The sequence below is a fragment of the Phodopus roborovskii genome, unplaced genomic scaffold (assembly GCF_943737965.1).
Source record: "Phodopus roborovskii unplaced genomic scaffold, PHOROB, whole genome shotgun sequence".
NCBI classification, from domain to species: domain Eukaryota; kingdom Metazoa; phylum Chordata; class Mammalia; order Rodentia; family Cricetidae; genus Phodopus; species Phodopus roborovskii.
The window spans coordinates 15,531,282-15,546,656 of NW_026126480.1; the positions used below are offsets into that span (position 1 = coordinate 15,531,282).

Below are 15,375 nucleotides of genomic sequence, written 5' to 3' on the forward strand. Positions count from 1 at the left end.
AAAAAAAATACTTGAGGGAAAACCACTGACAATAAAGCCACTTATTTCAAAGTAATTTAGATAAAAGCTTCAAAACTTCAAAGTAATTTTCTAGTACAAACTTCAAGTACTATACATAAGAAAGTGTAAAACTGTTTCAAACAAACAAAAAACCTTAGCCTTCCAAAATGGAAACTACAAAAATGTGTGTCCACAAAATATATGCAATAGTGCAAGACATTTTCTCAAGCATGGAAGCCCTCATTCAAAGGGGAAAAAGAGACAATAAATTTTCCCATATTGCCCAGCTGCCAAAAAACAAAATAAATAGTTAACTAGCAAACATTCTAATAGTTAAGAACCAATTTGCTATCATGTCAATTGTGTATTTTGTTTTCCTTACTGTGGAATGGAGAAGTCGTCCCTGTTAACTAACAAGCAGCTTGAAGTGGTCACACTTATTTACTTCACTTCTTGCTTAAAGCATCAGAAATCTGATATACATTGATTGTTCCAACCATAGAGCCAGATAACCTTTGCCATTCTTGTGGTTTACTGAAACCTGCTATAAAGACAGACAATAATCCAGCAGCTAGAAATTTTGCTCACAGGGTTGCTTAAAGATTCATGTAAAAATAAAAAGACATCATCCCAGACTTAAATTCTGGAGCCATTCAGGTGTGACATCAGTTCAATCAAGAATTGTGCAAAATGAATGACAGTTCCCTGCCCCCCCCCCAATTTTAAGAGCTGCCATTCTTCCCCCTGAAAATTGCAGTATCCTCAACTCAGATTTACTTGCCATTTTTGGGAATCTGACTGCATTTAAAATGTGACTAAAATGTACATCAAGTTATTTGACTTTCCCAAGCATTAAGTGATAATGTTTTCAAGTTCACATTGGAGCTAAAATGTCAACCAGACTTACTCAAATATCTGACTTCCTCCCACATAGAAGATGTTAACTGAAGAAAACAAGATAAATAAGCATTCATTTTATTAATCTTAACGATAGTGCAATTTTTATACATCAAATGAATTTCTCCAACACTTTGCAGCTGTTTGGCTTGGCAGCACAGCAATTCATAACTACACTGCACAGGATCACCAGCAAGACTGGAATGATGTGTTATCAACCACATTCTTACAGCTTACTGTTTTACATAAATTAAGAGTGATTGATTGTAAACTGTGTTCAACTTCATCAATGCTGGACACATGAAGTAATTTGAAAGAAAAGAAGAAGCTACATTCAACTAATTAGGGAAAATGTTTCCTGGAGTGTTTGCTTTTATGTCTAATAACTCATGATATAAGAAAATTGATTTTCCTATGGGAGTGGTTATCAATTCCATATAACTTCCGGGTTAGACATGAGGGCTGGTTTTTCACTTCCCCTCTTACCAATTGGACCCTATGTGGCTTAGATGTGTGTAGGCCCTGTGCATGCTGACTGCACATATTTTTATCTTATATTTATAGATGTTTTGCCTGTATATATTACTGTGCACCACGTGCATGCAGTGCCTTCAGATGCCAGAAGCAGGCATCATATTCCCTAGTACTAAACTTATACTTGTGAGCTGCCAAGTGGGTGCTAAGAATAAAACCCAGGTCTTCTGGAAGAACAGCCAATACTCCTAAGTGTTGCGCTACTTCTCCAGCCCCTTAGACCATGTGTTTTTAAATGGCATCTGGTGGCACAGGGGCATCGCTAGCACCTACTACTCTATCCACATAAATCTTGCAGTAAAAGTATAGAATATTAGTGAGCCACAATAACTTGTCACTGAAAAAAACTCAGAATGTAAGGAAGAAAAGGGAGAAAAAGAAAGAAAAAAGACCAGGACAGAGAACAAAGCACAAAGCACAGACAAGCAGTTAATTCCCACTTCCCTTTAAAGTTTTTTTTCCCTCACTTAATTTTTCCTCATTTATCAACCTCTCACTTTCTCTTTCTCCCTCAAGAGATACACAGCAAGTACCTCCACAGAGGAGGACACCTGAATCTTTACCCTTGAGCATTAAGGAACGAATCAATAAATAACCTCACTTAATGAGCCAGGTGACCGAATGAGGCTAGAATACAGAGCTGAGCTGACCGCATTCAGAGTTCAGAAGACTTTCAAAGGATCAGACATTCCAACAAAAACGCTGAGTCTCCCTGCTTTCTTGAGCCACACCCATCTGAATTTGCAGGGACACCCACCTTTTACTCTACTTCAAGCAAAGGTACACACCTGCTCAAACCACCCCAACTCTTTTTTTCTCTCCCCAACAACTCTGTGCTCATGTGATACATCTAAGAGCAGCTGTGCATCCACACAGTACTCCTTTGCAGCCATCAACACCACCAAAATGGATGCCTCTTGCACAGGTAACTCTTTAAAATCAAATTCCAAAACAAAACCGTGCTTGATTTAAAGGAGGAAAAAAAAACCCTCTCATGGTTGCTGCACTGATGTTAAGTTTGACTAAACTGTATTTGTCTAACTAAGATTGCAAAAACCCAATCACCATAGTGACTCAAAAATGGCTGGGGCAAATTTGGAAGGGGACTCCCATTGTGAAACCAAGTGAGACACTAGCTCAGTAAGCTTTCACACTGCCTCTTAAAGGAAGAAAAACAAACTGTGTCTGTAATCTGTCTGAACCTATCCTCTCAGCCACAGATGCTAACAGAGTAGCATATTTCTTACAATAGTTAGAGATCCTGCACAGGGAAAACACTGGGTCAAAATGAGGGGGAGGAAGTGTGTAGTGATTCCAGCTTGCCAGATTCTATCACCACAAACCAGTGTTATCACTGGAAATCTCAATGTAAGTAGAAAGAAGGTCCAAAGTTCAGACATTAGCATTAGAAAGTGACATGGAATATAGTGGTTCCTCTGGGAGTGATACAAAATTAAATATTGATATTAGATGAAAAGACCCAACTCAGAACCTGAATATATGAAACCAAATTTAAGTCCTACAAGTAATATATAGTCGATATCAAATAGGCAAGTGTTTAAAGATGACTAAGAAACCTAATAGAGACAGAAGGTAGCTGGAAACTTAATTGAAATAAGAAAAAAATAGAAGGGGGAAATAGAGAAAATAGCAAATAATAGAGGTATGATTGGAGGAAAGCAAGAAATATCCATCCAAGGGAAAAGGCTAAAAGTCTCTAGATAATACACAGGACATTTCACAAAATGAATCAGGAAGTATTTAGGGAACATAAATTTTTATGTTTATTGAATATGAGTAAGCATTGATGAAAAATATAGGAAATAACAGATGCTTAAAAGAGTTCTCAAGCAAGTGACAATTTTCTCAGCCTACAAACATGTGAATGAACTTGTACCTAATATTACAGGGCAGGCATGTCATCATCCCTTATATAGAGCCCTTTATGTGCCAAGACGGATGTCAGCCTCCAACATGAGTGATAGTTTCCCAGTCACTCTCTTCCTCACTGGGATCCCCGGGCTGGAGTTTGCCCACCTCTGGATTGCGATCCCTTTCTGTATCATGTATTTAGTAGCATTGCTTGGTAATGCTGCTCTCATCCTTGTCATTGGGACAGAGAGTGCTCTTCATGCACCCATGTACCTCTTCCTCTGCCTTCTCTCATTCACTGACCTGGCTCTCAGCTCTACCACTGTACCTAAAATGCTGGCCATTCTATGGCTCCATGCTAATGAGATTTCCTTTGGTGGATGCCTAGCACAGATGTTTTGTGTCCATTCTATCTATGCTCTAGAGTCCTCCGTTCTCCTTGCCATGGCCTTTGATCGATATGTGGCTATCTGCAACCCACTGAGATATACAACCATTCTCAACCATACTGTCATAGGCCAAATTGTCTTTGCTGGGATAGTCCGCAGTGTAGCTATTGTATCACCCTTCATCTTTTTGCTGAAACGACTGCCCTACTGTGGTCACCATGTCATGGCTCACACATACTGTGAACATATGGGTGTGGCTAGGCTTGCTTGTGCCAACATCACTGTCAACATTGTCTATGGGCTGACTGTAGCTCTGCTGGCCATGGGCCTGGATTCAATCCTCATCACCATCTCCTATGGCTTCATCCTCCGAGCTGTCTTTCGTCTTCCATCACGTGAGGCTCAACACAAGGCTCTGAGTACCTGTGGCTCTCACCTTGGTGTCATCTTGGTTTTCTATATACCCGCTTTCTTCTCCTTCCTCACCCACCGCTTTGGTCACAACCGAGTTCCCAAGCACGTGCACATCTTCCTGGCTAACCTCTATGTGCTGGTGCCTCCTGTGCTCAATCCCATTATCTACGGAGCAAGAACCAAGGAGATTAGGAGTCGGCTTGTAAGACTGCTTGATTTGGGAAAGGACTTCATATGTAGTCTGAGCAGAGGTTGGAAATAAGAAAAATAAAATATTCTGAGTATCATATCATCAGATCTCTGGAAGGAACAGACAATTAACAACCATTTTTTCCTGGTTTTTTTTAAGGGATTCTGAATAGTCCAGAAGGATGATATTTTCACTCTTCTCTCAAAAGTGGTACCCTGGCTAGTTTTATGCCAACTGGACACAAGCTAGAGTCACCCAAAAAGAGGGAACCTCAATTGAAAAAACACCTCCATAAGATCAAGCTTTTCTTAATCAGTGATTGAGGGAGGGCCCATCCCTGGCCTGGTAGTTCTGAGTTCTATAAGAGGTCAGGCTGAGCAGGACATGGGGAGCAAGCCAGTAAGCAGCACCCTTCCCCTTCATGGCCTCTGCATCAGTTCCTTCCCTACTTGAGTTCCTGTGCTCACTGATTTTAATAATGAACAGTTATATGGAACTGTGGGTAAACAATCCCATTCCTCCCCAAGTTGCCTTGGTCATGGTGTTCATCACAGAAATAGTAAACCTAACCAAGAAAAGTGACTTCTCATTACTAAAGAAATCAGTTACCAGCTTTATGAAAAGTCTGGGTTTTGTGAAAGGGACACTATCCTGTAAGTTCAAATTGAAAATAAAAATTAGTTTACAATGAGTTTGAATCTGAGTTCTGTTACTTCATCCCTTCCTGTAGCAATTACAGCCCAAAGTGTCCAGTCAGAATGCCTGAACTTAAACTTCTTTTCTCACTAATTGTGTAGCTGTGGACTTGGTGTTCAGTGCCTATGTGTCTTAGTTTGACCAGTTATTAAGTGGAGGTATTAGCATCTAACTCATATTGGGGTATGAATATATATGTCAATAAGTGCAGGAAACTTTTTTAGGGTATTGCTTGTAAAGGCTCAATAAACAAATAGAATGAAAAACACACAACTTCTCTAAACTCTAGTAAGCAACTTTTTTTTTACCTCTTTGTTAACATTATTGTATTTCATAGAATTATTATAGAAACTACATTGTAGTACAAATCTTTAATTTATAAATGGTGTTTAAGGTGTAACTGAATATCCTCCCACCCTTCCACCAGTCTTGTACTTTGAGATCTAGTTCATTTCAGTCCTAAAGTTGCCCCTTACTAACATCCCAGGGAGCTGAGTCAGACTCTATCAGTAATCTCAGTTTTAAAATTTACAGGTTCACCTACACTGATGACAGCTAATATTTGCATTTCAGAATAAGAGCCTGTAATTCAGGAAAACACTAAGGTTACACATTTACATAGACAGTATCTTATGTGTTATCTAGTCTTTTATGATGGAAATAATACAAGCTCTGGATCCTGGTGACTAGAGGCTTAAATTCCAGCTGCTTCATTTTCTTGCTGCATGAATCAAGACATTCTATTTAACCAGCCCTGCTTCAATACATGCTTATTGTGGTATCTGAAACAAAGCAAGCACTGGATTCAGACTGGTAGTAGTTGATGGTATTTTTAATGCAGCTTAAGTTAATGAAAAGCTACATGTTTATGGTCACCCATCCCTGAACAGAAGTCATCTCCAATTGACATCTACTTTCAAAGAAAAAAAATTAGTTTTCTTCAATGGAGGCTTACTAGCTACATAAACCACACTTAAGGGTAGTCTACATGGACAAGTTGAAACAAACTAAGTGGTATTTTGTAGATGTTTTTGTCAAATAATACTTGTGAATTGAATATTATGGTTTCTGATTTTTTTGGTTTTATGGGTTATGGTTTTGTATGGCTGTGTGTGTTTCTTACATTTTTGCATTTTAAAAAAAATTTTGGTTTGTTTGTTTTGCTTCTTTATTTTCTAAAAAACAGAGAGAAAGAAGGTATGGGTTGGGTAAAAAAGAGAAGTAAGGAGGATCTGGAAATGTGAACTATGATCAAAATTTATTACATAAATTTTTAATAAATATTTTTCAAAGATCTTTTTTGAAAAGATCTACATATTTCACAGATATTTATGACATGACAAAGTAATATAGTGATTATTTATTTGTTGGTTGGTTATTATTTAAAATTGAACCTGGAAGGCATTTAATCTGTGCTTGATACAGAATCAATAAACAGCTAATACTGTGACAGAATTGTTACAGCATGCTAGTGTGCATAATAATGTTTGTTGAGTCAATAAACATATGGTACATTCAATATGTTACTGTGATGAGTCATTTAAAAGCATGTTGAGCACATAGACTGATACTGAGACACTACTGAATAACTCGACTCATACTTGTTTCTATTCCACTGAGACTGCTCATCAAGACAAAATTAACTGTTTGGGGAAGTGCAGCCGGGTGGAAGAGACAGCCACTTGCATACAGCCATTCTTAGATGGAGTCAGGAAAATGGCTGGAAATTATTTTATATTCGGAAAGCTTGGAGAGGGATGGGCAAGCAGGGTCCAAGCGTGCACTACTCGGGCTCTTCCGGCTGAAGGCACCATGCGAGCTGGTGACCTGCATTCCCCGGGAACCCGGATTGGCCAGCAGAGATGTGTGTTCCTCCTACTCCTTCAACGAGGACACCGTGGTCTTTGCCAAGCAGGTTCGCGCTGAAAAGCCTCTTTTTTCCTCAAACCCAACGCTGGATAATTTGATGATACAAGCAATACAAGTGTTAAAGTTTCATCTTCTGGAATTAGAAAAGGTCCACGAACTGTGTGATAACTTCTGCCACCGGTACATTAGCTGTTTGAAGGGGGAAATGCCCATTGACCTCGTGATTGACGAGAAAGATGGGAGCTTCAAGTCCGATCATGAAGAACTTCCAGGCTCCTCCACAAATCTCGCTGACCACAACCCTTCATCCTGGTGAGACCATGATGATGCAACTTCAACTTATTCAGCAGGTCAGCAGGCACCCCGGACCCTCCAGTAGGGAACATGCTTCCCAGAGTGGAGACAATAGCAGTGAGCAAGGTGATGGGTTAGATAACAGTGTAGCTTCACCTGGCACAGGTGATGATGACGACCCAGATAAGGACAAAAAAAAAAAAAAAAAAAAACACCAGAAGAGGCATATTCCCCAAAGTCGCGACAAATATCATGAAAGCGTGGCTCTTCCAGCATCTCACACATCCGTACCCTTCCAAAGAGCAGAAGAAACAGTTAGCCCAAGACACAGGACTGACAATTCTCCAAGTAAACACCTGGTTTATCAATGCCAAAAGAATAGTACAGCCCATGACTGACCAGTCAAATCGAGCAGTGAGCCAAGGAACAGCGTATAGTCCAGAGGGTCAGCCTATAGCGAGCTTTGTGTTGGATGGTCAGCAACACATGGGGATCCGGCCTGCGTGTTTGCAGAGAATGCCAGGGGACTACGTTTCTCAGGGTGGTCCGATGGGAATGAGTATGGCACAGCCAAGTTACACTCCTCCCCAGATGACCCCACACTCTACTACTCAGTTAAGACATGGACCCCCAATGCATTTGTATTTGCCAAGCCATCCCCACCACCCAGCCATGATGATGCACGGAGGACCCCCTACCCACCCTGGAATGACTATGTCAGCACAGAGCCCTACAATATTAAATTCTGTAGATCCCAAATGTTGGTGGACAGGTTATGGGACATTCATGCCCAATAGTATAAGGGAATTCAAGGAAAAAGGAATTACACGCAAAAACTATTTTAAGACTTTCTGAACTTTGACCAGATGTGACACTTAATATGAAACTCCAGACAGCTGTGATTATTTTTTACTTTTGTCATTTTTCATCAAGCAATAGAGGACCAATAGGACAAGTACACAAATGTGAAATGATGGGCTCATTGAGACAATATTGTCCATGCAAAGATCCTCTGGAGGTAGACTCCTAGAGTTATAACTACTATAGCATAAACATAGGGACTAAGTTAAACTTGTACATTTCTGTTGATCACTATGTTACGTTGCCTCAAATAGTTTTAGGAGAGAATATATATATATATATACTTGTTTTCCACACTATGTATGTTGTTCCCAAAAGAATGACTGTCTTGGTTCATCAGTGAATTCACTATCCAGGAGAGACTGTGGTATATTTTAAACCTGTTGGGCCAATGAGAAAAGAGCCACGCTGGGGAGCACGATGGACACTTGGCTGAACCTCATCACTCTAACTCCAGCGGCTAGAATGTGTTTACTTGTCCAGCCTTTGTTCCCTCATCAATGTGTCCTTTAGTTTCAAACAGATCTTTATATTTTGTGCTTCATAAGCCAATTCTTAATATGATTTTGGGGGGAGTGTTTTTTCAAAGAGCTTGCCAATGAAGATAGAGACAGAGAGAAGGCTCCTTCAAGTTCTGAGCCTTGGCTGTGGACAAAACAATCTTAAGTTGGGCAGCTTTCCTCAACACAAAAAAGTTATTCATCGTCATTGCACCATAAGTAGGATTCTATCGGGATCTCAAAGCTTGGAGGATAAAAAGGAGCGAGCGAGACAATACTGTAACAAGCATTGTACAGAGTTAGGTCTTTTAATTGCTTCATGTTAGATATTCTATGTGTTTGCCTCAACTTAAAAAAAAAAAAAAAAAGGATGTTTTTGCTAGTATCAGATCTGCTGTGGAATTGGTATAGTATGTCCATGGGATCCTCTTTTCTCTGTACGGTGTTCCTCACTAGAAGAAAATGCTGTTACCTTTAAGTTTTGTCAAATTTACATTAAAAATACTTGTATGAGGATTGTGATGTTATGTTAAAAAAAAAAGGTGTTAAGTCACAAAATGCGGTAATAAATATTTCATTTTTGAAAAAACAAAAAACTGTTTTGAGCCAGCAAGGCAATTGTGGGATAATTATCACAACGTTTCACAGGTGAAACTAGAAGACAAGTGTCAGCTCTGGTCATAAACCACACCATATTGATCTGTAAATACAAGTCCACCAGGAGCTAGCAGAAGCCAGAGCCTTGTGTCTTGGTACAGGGATCTCAAATGAGAAACTTAAATGTGGAAACAAGAAAAGGATAGTGCAAAAAAGAGACAGATAGGATTCATGGAAAGGTTTGGGGAAACTGACATATGAAATGTCTAGGATGCCTTGAAGCCAAGACATTGATCAGAGATTCCAGCATAAACTGCTTGGATGGTTATATGAACTAATCTGAATTATAGTAGTGATAGATCAGTCCTAATCAGTTGTGACAGAAGTTAGTTAAAGAGAGTTGATGCTGATAAAAGCTGAGTTCCCAAGGTAATACATCCCAGATACCATAACCCATTGTTCCCAATAACCTTCATCAAAACTGTGTTCCTGTGGGTAAAGAAATCCAAATATTGAGGCTAGACAAAGTTCTCCATTCCCAGAGCACCAGCAACTGCTTCAGCCTGCTGAGAAAGCAGGCCATCCTAGAGTCTTAGACGCCTAGAGAAATCCCTACTCTTACAAAGGAATCAATGAAATTGGTTTACAATTAACCTAAACTCAGAACCTGTGTTACTCAATGTGCTTGTTTCTTGTTTCTTTTAGTTTGCACAGATGGAGGCCTTCCAAAATCAGTTCTCAGTGATTCAGCCCTCATGAGGTATGAAAATTCTTCTGCAATTCTTGTCCATATTTACTTTTAACTTTCTTTGTATTTATTCTTTGTGTCTTTCACATCCTGCATCTCTATCCCATTCATATCCCTGTCCCTTTATATGTACCCTCTGCCACTGCAAGATTCCCCGCTCCCCGAGTAAAATGAAATGTAATTTAAGAGAAAATAAGAAGGAAAAATCAATCTCATCATGGAAGCTGTAGTGTGACATAGTTAGTTATGCAGTAAACCCTTCTATACATAGATCCTTAATTGTACATGTTCATTGCAAAGTCATTGGTCTGGTTCCAGGTCTCTAGTTTCTGCTACACTATTGATGCTAGGCTATCACAAGAACTCTTGGTTATCTGCTGTTGCCCTGTCTCATGGAGATCTCGAAGCTTTGGGTCTGCAGGACCAGTCCCTCCATGTGCTCCAGCAGATCACTGAGTAGATGTTGGAGTTGGTCATCACATAACCCTGGTTCTGGGCCTGGGTAGTTGCAGAGTTGGTCATCCTGCCAGCTGTCCCTTGTCCTCACCACCATGGTGAGCTCTCCTGCATTGTCCTGGCTAGTTCACACCTCGCAGTGATAAACCAAGGGCAGTGGCCAGTTCTCCGGCTTTCGTGTCCACAGTGTCAGTTCTCCCACACCTACACCTTCAGGGCCAGCTCTAGCAGGCATGGCATAGGGGTCATTCTCCCCAGTGTTGCAGCTGATGAGGGGCAGAAATAGCTCCCCACTCTTATGATTTCAGGGCCAGCTCTTCCACCTGTCTCAGGCATTGATGGAAAGTGCAGCCTTTTATATAAAAGAAACAGAAATAGAAACAGAAGGAACATTGCCACACTCCTTTTGTCAGGCTACAGTTACTCTGATACCCAAACCACACAAAGACACAATTAAGAAAGAGAATTATAGACAAAACTCCCTCATAATCATTGACTCAAAAATACTCAATAAAATACTAGCAAACTGAACCCAAGAACATATCAAAAACATCATCCATGACGATCAAGTAGGCTTTATCCAAGAGATGTAGGGATGGTTTAACATACAAAAGTCTGTCAATGTAATAAACCATATAAATAAACCATATAAAAGAAAAACACATGATCTTCGAGATCTTCTCATTAGACGTTGGAAAAAAATTTTAAAATATCTTTCACAAAATCCAACACCCCTTCATGAAAAAGATCCTTGAAAAATGAGGGATACAAGAAATGTACCTAAATATAACAAAGGCAATTTACAGCAAGCCAACAGCTAACATCAAATTAAATTGAGAGACACTCAAAGCGATTACACTGAACTCAGGAACAAGTCAAGGCTGTTCACTCTTTTACATTTATTCAATATATTACTGGAAGCTCTAACTAGAGCAATAAAACAACAACAGGAGATTGGGGGATATAAACTGGGAGGGAAGAAATCAAACTTACATTGTTTGCAAATAATATGATAGTATACATAAGTGACCCTAAAAATTCTACCAATGAACTCCTACAGTGAAAAACACTTTTAGTAATGTGGCAGGATACAAGAATAATTCAAAAATATCAATAGCCCTCCTATATACAAATGATAAGAGGGCTGAGAAATAAATAGGGAAAAGTTCACCCTTTTCAATAGCCATAAATAATGCTGCATTGGTGGCACAGTGGTGAGCATAGGTACTTTACAATATCCACAAATAATATAAAATATGTGGGGGTAACTCTAACTAAACAAGTGAAAGACTTGTATAGCAAGTCTTTAAAGAAAAATACTGGAGAATACATCAGAATATACCATGCTCTTGAAAAGGTATGGCCAACACAATAAAAATAACAATCTTACCAAAGTACTCTACAGATTCAATGCAATCCATACCACTATCCGAACATGATTCTTCACAGACTTGCAAAGTGTAATACGCAACTTCATATGGAAACACACACACATACACACACACACACACACACACACACACAAATCCAGGATAGCCAAAACAATCCTGCATAATAAGGAACTTCCAGAGGCATAACCATCACTGATGTCAAGTTCTACTGTAGAACTATAATAACAAAAAAAAAAAAAAAAACAGCTTGGTATTGGAGTAAAAATGGACACATGGATCAATGTAATCATATTGAAGACCCTAACAATAATACATACACCCATGAATACCTGGTTTTTTACAAAGAAGCCAAAATTGCACAATGGAAAAAAAAAGAAAGCATCTTCAGCAAATGGTGCTGGCATAGCTGGATCTCAGCTTGCAGAAGAATGCAAATACATCCATTATCAACCGACATGCAAAGTCCAAGTAGATGAAAAAAAAACTCAAAATAAATCCAGTTACACTGAAGCCTATAGAAGAGAAAGTGGGAAGTAGCCTTGAACACATTATCACAGGAGACCATTTCCTAAATATAACACCAGTAGACATTGAGGCCAACAATGAATAAATGGGACCTCCTTAAACTGAAAAGCGTCTGTAAAACAAAGGACATGTCAAATAAGACAAAATAACAGCCTACAGATTAGGAAAAGATCTTCACTAACCCCACATCTGACAGAGGCTGATCTCCAAAATATGTAAAGAACTCAAGAAACTAGACATCAAGAGACCAAATACTCTAGTTTAAAAATTGAGTACACATCTAAACAGATAATTCTCAACAGAAGAATCTCAAATGGCCAAAAGACATTTAAGGAATTACTAAATATCTTTACCTATCAGGGAAATGAAAATCAAAATGATTCTAAGATACCATCTTATACCTGGAACATGCCTCCACTGCTGGTGGAAGTGCAAACTAATACAACCACTTTGGAAATCTGTATGGACATTTCTTAGAAAGTTGGGGATCAATCTACCAGCAATACCACTATTGGGCCTATACCCAAAGGATGCTCAATCGTACCAAAAGAACACTTGCTCAACTATATTCATAGCAGCATTAATCTCTGATAATATATTATTTATGATTTAATAAACATTGCCTGAAAGATCAAAATGCAAAGCCAGTTATACTAGTTAGCTATAGAAGCTGGGCACCTGCTTCTGGGTTTTTATTATTCATTCTACATTACTTATAATAGCCACAACTTGGGAACAACCTAGATGCCCCTCAATCAAAGAATGGATAAAGAAAATTATACAATGCAGTATAACTCAGTGAGGAAAAAAAAAAAAAACCAAGGATATCATGAAATTTGTAGGCAAATGGATGAAACTAAAACAACAAATAATCATGAGTGAGGTAACCCAGAAACAGAAAGGCAAATATAGTATGTACTCACTCATAAGTGATATCCATTCATAAGTGGATATTAGACATAAGGTGAAGGATAATCAAGCTATAATCCACAACCCCAGAGAAGCTAGGTAACAAGGAGAACCTTAAGAGGGATGCATGAATTGCCCTAGGAAGAGGAAATAGATAAGCTCTCCCACCATTATGGGTGGGAGAATGTTATGAAAACATGAATGAATAGGAGTTGGGAAAAGGACAGAGAGGGAAAGCAAGGAAAGAAATATCTTGATAGAGGGAGCCATTATGCGGTTAGGGAGAAACCTGGTTCTAGGGAAATTCCCAGGCATCCACAAGAATGACCCCTGCTAAGACTCCTACCAAGAGTCGAAAGGGTGCCTAAACTGACCTTCCCCTATAATCATATTAATGACTGCCCTAATTGTCATCATAGAACCTTCATCTAGTAATTGATGGAAGCAGATACACACATCCACAGCTAAGCACAGGACCAAGCTCCGGGAGTCCATTCAAAGAGAAGGAGGAAGGATTCTATGAGCAAGGGGGTAAAGATCATAATGAGGAAACCATCAGAGACAGCTGATCTGAGTTAATGGGAGCTCAGAGATTCTGGACAGATATCTGGAGAGCCTTATGGGAACAAACTAGGCCCTCAGAATGTGTGAGATAGTTGTGTGGCTTGTTACGTTTGTGGGGACCTTGGCAGTGGGACCATGATTTGTCCCAGGTGCATGAACTGATATTTTGGAGCCCATTTCCTAGAGTGGAATACCTTGTTCAGCCTTAATACAAAGAGGAGGGGGTTGGTCCTACCTCAACTTGATAGGCTTTGTTGACTCCCCCAAAGAGGACTTACCCTCTCTGAGGAGTGGATTTCAGGGGAAAGGAGTGGAAGGGAGTGAAAAACAAATTTTAAAAAATATATATATTTTAAAAAATCACTTGTTCGGGCCATGTCACAAACACTCTAAAAGTGGTCCTGGTCCTGGGGAAAGCTGCTCCTGAAGGACAGAAGTCTACCCCTGGACTCCTCTTGCATCAGAGGCCTAGGCTGGGTTTTGCTTTGGGTGGCAGGTATGGCCCAAAAGGAAGGAAAAATAAGGTGAGGGACAGAGAATGGCAGTGTTCTTCTGGCATTGCACTTGGACACTTGCAGGATGAGAACAGGAAGGAAGCGGCATTCAGGGTATCTGCCACACAATCAAGATGTCCCCAGCAGGGACAGAATGGGAAGGATTCCCATGCAGAGCCATGCAGAAATACTTCCCCATACCCACAGCAGTGAAACTAGCAAGCTGCAAAGGGCTCTCCAGGTGCCCAGTGGTATCCTACAGATTATATATCCTGTTGCTGAACAGACCAAGTCCTCTTCACACTACTGATACATTCATTGCATTCCTTCCAGGAATCCCTCACTGGATTGTCTCAGGAGTCCCCATTTGAGTTAGAGTTTCTATTAAAGACCTCTGATATTGCCTTAGCATCCCCTGAATCAGAAGCTGAAAATGTTAGGGATGGGAATAAGGTTCAATCGGCACAGTGAACGCCTAGCATTTTAGAGCCCTGAGGTGGATCCTCAGCTCTGGCACATGATTGTAGTCTATTTTAGCTACTGTTCTATTGCTATGATAAACACCATAACTAAGGCACCTTATCAAGACAATGTTTGGTTTGGGGCTTACAGTTTCAAAGGGTTAAAATTCATGACCATCACAGTGGGGAGCATGGCAGCATGCAGGGACACACATGGGGCTGGTGCAGGAGGGGAGAGGTCGCACTTGAGAAACAAACTTGAGACAGAGATAGAGAGACACTGGGAATTGCTACAAGCCACAAGATCATACAGTAATTATACGGTAATTATGTCATCCAGTAATCATATCATGAGACAACTCAGAAGAATTAAGGATTCTTCTGATAGATTTAACGAGTGCAAAAGTTCTATTTGTTGTTACAGTTTTGTAAATTAAGTGGCTATTTCTTGCTCTAGATTCTTCCTGTAGCTTATTCCTTTCAGCTACAAACTTGAGATTTACTTCCTGTAGTTTAGCACTGTCTGATCATTTACTGGGAACAATTTCTCCAATGCATACTGATTATATACCCTAGATATGAACAAAACCTGTTCTCCATTAACAGGTCATAGTTTACTGATTACATTCCTTAGCTATACATGAGACCTCTTTCCCACTATCAGATCCTTGTTCCCCTTTCCTATGTAATTGCAGAGATCTGCCTTCCTGAAAT

The 15,375-nt window shown here is 39.7% G+C and overlaps 1 protein-coding gene and 1 pseudogene across 1 annotated transcript; both read left to right on the forward strand.

Annotated features, from left to right (window-relative positions):
• The first annotated feature begins 3,378 nt into the window (after positions 1-3,378).
• Positions 3,379-4,368, forward strand: LOC127227600 (olfactory receptor 52D1). Its single transcript, XM_051191980.1, has one exon. The coding sequence runs from the start codon at positions 3,391-3,393 to the stop codon at positions 4,366-4,368; it is 978 nt and encodes a 325-aa protein (XP_051047937.1). The 5' UTR covers positions 3,379-3,390.
• Positions 4,369-6,694: 2,326 nt separating this feature from the next.
• Positions 6,695-7,952, forward strand: LOC127227601 (homeobox protein Meis2-like; annotated as a pseudogene).
• Positions 7,953-15,375: the final 7,423 nt, after the last annotated feature.